The following is a 9,365-nucleotide window of genomic DNA, read 5'->3' on the forward strand; positions in this document are numbered from 1 at the left end:
ACTTCACAGATTAAATAGTTATATATAACCTACTTTGTTTTATTTTACTTTGTATTTAAATACGATTTACCTGTGTCGTCGAACTTATGCCCGGTTTCTGAGGCATTTTTAGCGGTAGTGTTCAAATTGCCTTGTTTATATCAGCTTAAATGCTATTGAATAGATAACTACCGCTAAATGTACCTCAGAAACCATGCATTAGTGATATAATATTAAAATGTATAGAATAGAATATACAAAGATTAAAAAATATTCTTCACATTAACGATGTAAATGTTCACATAACAATTTAGATATTTATGTTATTACAGACATTCACGCACTCAATAGAGCAGAGCACGCAAAAATTGGTAGCAGAGAAACAGAAGAGTGATCTGCTATTATCTCGCATGTTGCCAGTACCGGTGCTACGAAGACTAAGGGCTCAGCGCGCCGTGCCCGCAGAAGCCTTCGACGCCGTCACCATATTCTTCAGCGACATCGTCGGTTTTACCACAATATCGGCCAGTAGTACTCCCATGGAGGTGATAAATATGCTCAATATGCTGTACAGGTCCGTTGGCTAAAATCCACGTTCCATTTCATAAGCAAATCGGTTTCTTACTCTCATACATAAAAGAAAATGGCGGTATGTTATTATATTTGAAAGATCTGTGGTCTCTGCTTCGAAGCAAGTAAATACGGTACAAAACAGAAATTTAGTTTGATCACGAGCTCTTGGAAAAGCTTTCTGCTATACGCTTGCATGAACAAGTTATTAATAAATCTAAAATGTAAATGATTATGAAATATTGAAGTAGTTATATAACGGTAATGGTTTTTGTATAATTAATTGTATGCAATAAACTGCAGGTTGTTCGATGAGAAGATTACTCATTACGACGTGTATAAGGTAGAGACCATCGGTGATGCTTACATGGTCGTCTCGGGATTGCCGCAACGAAATGGTGAGTCACTTCTATTTGTAATATTTTCATCGATTATCCTTTTAACTGTGATGTGATCTATCCGCCTGATTTCGGCCATGGTGACCATTTCGACTCCTAATCAAATTGGCGCTGATGCGCTCGCAGGTGGCTTATGTAGCCAATTTTAGCAGAAAATTCACGTGTGCAGTGCGGGCATGTGAGTTTACCGCTTATAAAACTAGCTGACCCGCGCATCTTCGCTTGCGTCACATAAGAGTCATAATTTTCCCCGTTTTTGTAACATTTTTCACTGGTACTCTGCTCGTATTAGTCGTAGCGTGATGATATATAGCCTATAGCCTTCCTCGATAAATGGGCTATCTAACACTGAAAGAATTTTTCAAATCGGACCAGTAGTTCTTGAGATTAGCGCGTTCAAACAAACAAACAAACAAACAAACTCTTCAGCTTTATAATATTATAAGTATATAAGTATATAAGTATAGATGTTCTAAAGAACTCTTTGGCATGAAAGTTGCTTTACAATATTTTCCTTCGCCATTGGAACAAGTGACAATCGTTTCTTATACACGCATAACTTCAAAAAGCCTGAGAGTCAAATCTATGATGTAGTGAAATCCTTATTTTTAAAATGTACATGGAATCTCCTTTTCCTACTACCTCGACTCAACCCACAGAATGAAGAGTGTCAAAATTTACCCTCAGGAGAATGATAACATACTTAACTCCATTGTGGTGAAAGTGTGGATTGAGTCCTTTCTGCTTAACTGCTATGATTAGATTTTGTATTATTGGTTGTAATATCAGGCAACCGGCACGCGTCGGAGATCGCAGACATGTCGTTGTCACTGATGCGCAGCCTGGAGGGCGCGCGCGTGCCGCACCGGCCCGACGAGCCGCTCACCATCCGAGCAGGCGTCAACACGGGCCCTTGCGTGGCCGGCGTGGTGGGCGCCACCATGCCGCGCTACTGCCTCTTCGGCGACACCATCAACACCGCCAGCCGCATGGAGAGCACCGGCGAAGGTCTCACTCTCTCGATCTGTAGGTTAAGCAAACCTTAGCGCGGTCATTCCATAGATGGGTGACCGCATAGTGACATTTGAACTGGGCGTCTCCATGCTTCAGAGGGCACGTAAAAAGTCGGTGTTGGTTGTTGTCAATTAAGATAACAATCGTTAAGCCACGTCAAGAACAATTTTGACATTAGGTTGACCACTAACCATACGATAAGAAGATTTACTTCCTAGCGCCTTCTTCTATTATTTCTCCTTGCAGCGCGTTTAAATCATAATAAACTACTCTCTATCATACATACTATAATGCGAAAAAACTTTTTCCCCGACCTAATATAATATGCTTACGCCTTTTTCGAATCACCACGCTACTAATACTCAACTTTTATATATATCGTTGGTTCTTTTATTTACTAAGCAAACTTTTTACAGCTATGAAGATTCACATATCAATTACAACGAAGATGGCTCTAGATGAGATTGGCAAATACGAAGTTCAGTCTAGAGGCTTTCAAAATATAGCGGTAAGTCACTTTTTTTTAAATGTCAACTGCCGCACTAAAATTGCTCTTGTGTCGCGGGGACTTTTACAAACATACAAACAACGGACACAAAGTACAACCAGACCCGAAACCACTATTTGTGGTCGCACAAATAAATGTTCCGTGTAGGGATCGAACCCACGATTTCCTGACGCAACAGTTCCGGCGTGGTGACCTGAACCACTGCGCCACGGAGGCAGTCTGAGTCAAGTAACCAGATGCTGGACGAATAATGACGAATGAGTGACTCTACTTATTCGTGGATTTTTTTTGTTCCAGGGCAAGGGGTGTATGGAAACTTTCTGGCTCTTAGGCAAAGAGGGAGGAGTGAGGAGTGAAAGTCCTCGCGGCCCTCAACTCCAAGACTATCATCAGAATCTGATGGAACTGCTCATTCGGTCCTAAATATACTTCCTGTCATAGAATGAACAATACATACGTTTCTTGTTACTTCTCGTTTTATTTACTAGCTTTTCGCCCACAGTTTTGCCCGCATGGAATATAACCTAGTGCTCCTCTACACTTCCTGAGGAATCTTCATACCAAATGTCAACTTTTTACGCTCAGTAGTATGTCTTATTTGCATTTTCTCGTTAAGTTTTGATAGATAAAAGATAGGAATATGACATTAATCTACTTACTACTACGTATAAAACTAACGCGGCGAACAGATGTTTAACCAACTATAAGTAGGAGGAAGTTCTCAATTGTTCCGGTTCGCTAACCCTTATACTAAAAGACTGAATTATGTTACCACGCTATATTGTTTCATAAGTTGCGTAATATATGTACATATATGGGCAAATGCGATTTACAAAATTATAAATCGTATTTACCCATATTCACTTCACACACGTCACTTAAGCTGGTTGCAGACTAAAAGCTAAGCTAAGTTAAAGCAGTGATAGCCAAGTGGTTTAAGTTGGTACACCCCACGCAAGTGGTTGTAGGTTCGAACCCTAGACAACACACTACCAACAAAATAATTATCACTTGCTCTAACGATGAAGGAAAACATCAAGATGAAACCTTGCATGATTAAAATTTGTTTAATACATTTATTGCCAGCATGCAAGTTAATTAGCAAGCATAGCAAGTTGCGCTCACCGGTCGGTAAACGATATGTGAGTTAGGCAAACCTTGGCGCGGTCATTCCATAGATGGTTGACCGCCTAGTGGTATTTGAACTGGGCGTCTCCGTGCTTCGGAGACAGTCAGTGTAGCGAAGTAAAGGAAGTAACGGTCATATTTTTAAATAGTCTTACTAGAGCTTAGCTAAGGTGGCTTAGTTTAGCTTCGGTATAGCATAGCTTTCGGTCTGTGACCAGCATTATGAACAATGAATGACAACAATAACCACATTTTATCAACTTTCACCTGTATGGGTATTAGGTACTTTAACTACACTTGTATAAGTGTATTATTATATAAATGTGAGTGCTTTGGCTATCATTATTTAGTTTTGTTTGTGTTTTCAGTCTGCATGGTTATATGTATTTACATAAATACTTATTTCGACTTTAGATATAATTTAACTGGAAACAGTATAGTTAAAGGAGATTGCAGTTATTAAATTATAATCATGAAAACATCATATTTCGTGAGTTTATTGATGTTAATCGCTAAACTGTGCGTGGCGTTATCGTCTCCGGTTACAGTGAAAGGAACTGTGGATTATGTTACCCGTGTGAAGAGGATAGCCGTGGCTATAAAAGGACCAAAGGAATGTCCTCTTCATAAGGTTCGATACTTGAACCAATGCATCACACCCGAAGAGTAAGTTATTTTTAACAAATTGTTTTATCAAAAACTACCTGACCCGCGCAACTTCTGTTGCGTCACATAAGAGAGAATGGGTCAAAATTTTCCCCGTTTTTGTAACATTTTTTACTGGTACTCTACTCCTATTGGTCGTAGCGTGATAGAATTAGCAGTAAATTCGTGAAGAAACAAATTTGACTTTCTTTTTACTTTATTCTTATACTTTAACTATTACTTTTGATGAAGAAACTGACTGTCTGCCGTATAAATGTAGGAGGGCAAAAATGTTAAGTTTATTTTATAGTCTATCGAATTCGCAAGCCTTGCAAGGTTCAAGGTTGATAATATCATCGTTTGGCCGTACCGCGGCGTGGGGTGGGTTCGAATCCGATGTTGGTCAAATATTTGTGTGATGAGCACAAGTTTCTGTTCTGAGCCTGGTTGTTCATTATCTATATTATTATGAGTATATATTTAGAAGTATATAAGTATGTTTATCAGTTATCTGGTTACTATAGTACAAACTCTGCTCAGTTTGGAATCGAATGATGGTGCGCGAGTTCTCCAATAATTTTATTTATTTTTGTTTTCAGTTACGAAATGAGAACGGGAAGCAAATATACTCCACCAAACAATGGAGCCACAGTAAAAGTTGGGAAACTCAAGTTCTTATATAATTCAATAAAAAATAAAAACGGGCCAAATTTGAGTCGGTATGCCCCACGACCGGTTTCGTACCATTATTTATAACAACGGAAAAATATCATGTTTGTTGTACAGACATGATTTTTAAATTGTTATTTTTTAGTATTTATTGTAATAGCCGCAATAGAAATACCGTCATCTGTGAAAACTTCGACATTTACGAGCGAAGACCGCGCTGCTTGTCCGCGCATTCTTAGGAGTGTAGGTACAGTAGGTCGATTCTCTACTACTATCGACTACCGACAACCGACCTTTCATTGAGAATTTTTTATGAAAATCTGATCAGCGCTTCTGACGGGTGTCGTAGGAAATATTTTGGCAGTACATTCTAAATGTCAAAATTTCAATAGCTAGCCAGTTGTCGGTAGTCGATAGTAGTAGAGAATCGAGCTACTGGATACGCTCATAAGAACGTGAGATAGAGCGTGTGTGTAAAGGCGGCTAATCTACCTATCTCGGCCCGTAAGATGACAGCCTAGTGACAGACTGACAGACAGCGAAGTTTCTGTAACAGGGGCATGTTTCTACCCTTTGAGTACGAAACCCAAAATTTCAACCTAGTTTTAAGTAATAGAAATATACAGAATTGTAAGAAATGTTTTCTTTTTTTGCGTTGATTTATGATTAAATGCTATTAATTTATGCAGGTATATTATTATTATAGATATAACCCATTTATGTCCCACTGCAGCGTAAGGGTGTCCTCCCGTAATGAGAGAGGGGTTAGGCCTTGCGTCCGCTATGCTAGCCAATTGGGGGTGGGGGCTTTGCATACTTTCAAGAACTGTTTTAAAGAACTCTCAGGCATGCAAGGTTGCATCACGATGTTTTCCTTCACCGTTTGAAACAAGTGATAATTATTTCTAATCCTCACATAATTTCAAAAAGTCATTGATGTGTTGCCTCGGGTTTGAACCTGCAACCACTTGCGTGAGAAATTTTAAGTAGACTGGTATAAGATGGCACATCATCGTATACCACTCTACTTTAAATTTAACTACACGTTTGGCGCAGTGGTTAACGTGGGCGCCTCACCGCAATAACCGTAGCACCGCGTGTGGTGGGTTCGAATCCCACCGGGACAAATCTTTATGTGGTAAGCACGAGTATTTGTTCTGAGCCTGGTTGTCAATGTACTTATATAAGTATGCATTTAGGAATATATAAGTATGTTTATCAGTTATTTGGTTACCATAGTACCAGCTCTGCTCAGTTTGGAATCAAATGACCGTGCGTGAGTTGTCCAATCATATTTATTATTTATTTATCTATAACCATTAATATAATAATATGTCTTGTCATATTCGGCAACTTCCATTTTCGAGTACGGTGAGTCAAGCCCAAAAGAGGACTCCAGAGTTGGTTGCAATTCAAAATACATATTGCAGTCACGAACCTTTTATTGTTGTCTACAGATAAGACTAAGGATGCACCATGCCTAATAATGTGACGACTTCACCTTGCTTTACTCGGTATGTGTTGGGCACCATAGATAGCTCGCGATTCGACTATTTAAACACAATTAGATTTTAAAAGTACCTAGGTGCTACACCAGGAAGTTTGTTAAGAAGATAATTATATCGGTAGCTTCCTGTCTGTAATGTCCTAGCCGATATCTGACGGGGGTGTTATAACCCAAGTAACTAGGTTATGAATGTCCGAGAGGCAGTCGCTCCATGTAAAATACTGGTATTCAACCAGTGAGACAGGAAGTCTGCTTCAACATAGTTGGTAGAAAGGCTAGGCTGACGATGTTATTCATACGTTTTATAGGACATGAAAAAAACGGCCAATTTATACCATAACTAATTGTCGTCGATCTAGGTAAGAATACAGTCATTCAATCAAATATTATTTACTATACATACTCTCAATATATAATGTCACTGATCCATTATCGTCGTTAAGCCACGACAAAGGCCTTCGAGTGGCTTGAACAACTTTGACACTAGGTTGACCACTAACCACACGATAAGAAGAAGAAAACTGGTCTATTAAATCATGATAGGGAACCCTTCGTACGCGAGTTCAACTCGCATTTAGCCAGCTGATATAGGTCACGAAACTTGGTACGCGGGTAGAACCTTGCGGATCTGCATTTTTTTGCAAATAAGCGCTTCCCCAAAGTAATTTAGGAACTTGATTATAATAATTAGATGTACCGTCGCGCGTCATGCCAATTATAGCAAGCGAATCAACTTGCTTGTTCAAGAAAATGCATACAATTTGCTTGCATAAGTAAGTACGTGCTTATTTGAAAAGATGATAACATAAGTTAATGTTTCCATGCAGTCTATTTGTTTGAACGTTATTTTAATCATCATCTTGCATTTACTGAAAATCCACAGATGGACTTTCTTACAGAGAGTAAGTTGGATTACTCTTCTATAGATTTAGATTTAGCCATATTCAGATAAAATATGTACGTTTGTAGAAGTCATGAGCATATCCAGGTGTCAATGTTAGTCGGGCTTTAGGTGCTTATATAAGTGCAGGAGACAAATCATTGTCATTTGTATTGAAACTAGTGACGGGTAAACAAGATTGAAAATGAAGATAGTGTACCTGCTATGTATACTTGCTTGGATGGCAGCGATGTACGAGGCTCAGCCGGCTCCGCCAGGCCTCGTCTTACTGAGCTCGGAGCTCGAAGCTGACCAGAGATTCAAGAGGCAGAGTTTTATTCAGCACAACAAATGTCCTAAGTATAAAGCTCGGCTCTTCCCCGGGTCTCCCTGCGTGCCTTGTGATTTGTAAGTAGACTGAACCATTTTACATTTAAGGTTTTACATTAAAATTTATTGCAAACATTAATTTAGTAACTTTGTGATTGAATAGCCGTGAGGATCTTAAGTTAAGCTACGCTTGCCGAGGTTATTCTGCAGATGGGTGACCATCATATGCCTATTGAGTTTCTCTGTGTTTTAGAAGGCACGTTAAATAATAATTGTGGGTCCCGGCTGTCACTTTCTAAGATCTTTGACGGTCGTTAACAGTAGTAAGAAGCTTGGAAGTTTAACAACCAGTCTTATCAAAGGGTATACTTATAAGTTCTTTCTAGTAATTTGTCCCTTTTGTAATGTTTGCGGCAATTTGTTGCACAATTTAAATAATTAGGTACGAACATTTCGGATTGCTACCGACTGGTGTTCAGAGTGACTCAAACTTTATCTTTATCTGACGCTAAAGCTATCAAAATTAGTGTTTTTTCAATACAGAAACGGACAACTGCATTTAAGAGGATTAACACCGCAAAAATCCAATGATTAAGCAAGCAATTGATTGACGGTCACCGTGAAAGCAAACGAAATTAGTAATTCATTAAAATTATCTGTATAATGTGTTCAGCAACTGATAGAATCTGTGTAAATAAAGGTGTGGTTTATTTTTCTCTTGACAATCTTGAGTTTTAGTAATTGACTAAACGTTTCGTGATTCATTTTATTATGTAAATATTACGCGAAAAGTAGTTGTTCATCTAGTTTATCAATTGGCCATAGTTAAACGGAAAGGATCCAACCCACACTATGGGTAAAATGAGTTATGTATACCAAAACACTCCTTGAAGTTATAATTTTGATATCACGAAAACAATCCAAGTAAAATTCAAACCCACCATGAAGTTATAGTCCTGAGTTAGTCCCCAAAGTTAGTGATCTGAACTTAAAAGTTAAATATCTCGAAACTACGTCTGTGTGGGTTGGATCGTTTCCGTTTAACTATGGCCAATTATTCTGATAAAAATAACGTTTGCAGAGAACATAGAATCACGCCTTTTCCTAAGTGTAGATTAGGTTATGTTAGTTTAGACACAAAGATGACTACTTTTTAGGACCCTCCAAACTTCTTTTGCCTCATTCACTTTCGCACCTCTCGTCGCACGTGACCGTTGGTGTGTAGTACCTAATGATATGTGTGTAAGCTCTTTGTAGATTCAGTAACTCGATTCTTTATTACTATCGACTACCTACAACCGACCCGTCATGCGTCATCGAGAAATTTTGTATGAAAATCTGTAGCTCAATTCTTTATTATTATCGACTACCTACAACCGACCCGTCATGCGTCATCGAGAAATTTTGTATGAAAATCTGTAGCTCAATTCTTTATTATTATCGACTACCTACAACCGACCCGTCATGCGTCATCGAGAAATTTTGTATGAAAATCTGTAGCTCAATTCTTTATTATTATCGACTACCTACAACCGACCCGTCATGCGTCATCGAGAAATTTTGTATGAAAATCTGTAGCTCAATTCTTTATTATTATCGACTACCTACAACCGACCCGTCATGCGTCATCGAGAAATTTTGTATGAAAATCTGTAGCTCAATTCTTTATTATTATCGACTACCTACAACCGACCCGTCATGCGTCATCGAGAAATTTTGTATGAAAATCTGATCAGC

General features: G+C 38.7%; 1 protein-coding gene across 1 annotated transcript in view; it reads left to right on the forward strand.

Moving 5' to 3' along the window:
- The window catches only part of LOC142977742 (uncharacterized), a 74,601-nt gene extending 71,690 nt beyond the window's left edge, over positions 1-2,911 (forward strand). The window contains exons 11-15 of the mRNA XM_076121824.1: positions 312-553; positions 853-947; positions 1,737-1,955; positions 2,378-2,469; positions 2,767-2,911. Of these exons, the coding sequence (XP_075977939.1) occupies positions 312-553; positions 853-947; positions 1,737-1,955; positions 2,378-2,469; positions 2,767-2,892 (774 nt within the window). The 3' untranslated portion in view covers positions 2,893-2,911. The remainder of the gene's footprint in view (positions 1-311; positions 554-852; positions 948-1,736; positions 1,956-2,377; positions 2,470-2,766) is intronic.
- Positions 2,912-9,365: the final 6,454 nt, after the last annotated feature.

Source organism: Anticarsia gemmatalis, chromosome 13 (genome assembly GCF_050436995.1).
Source record: "Anticarsia gemmatalis isolate Benzon Research Colony breed Stoneville strain chromosome 13, ilAntGemm2 primary, whole genome shotgun sequence".
NCBI classification, from domain to species: Eukaryota; Metazoa; Arthropoda; class Insecta; order Lepidoptera; family Erebidae; genus Anticarsia; species Anticarsia gemmatalis.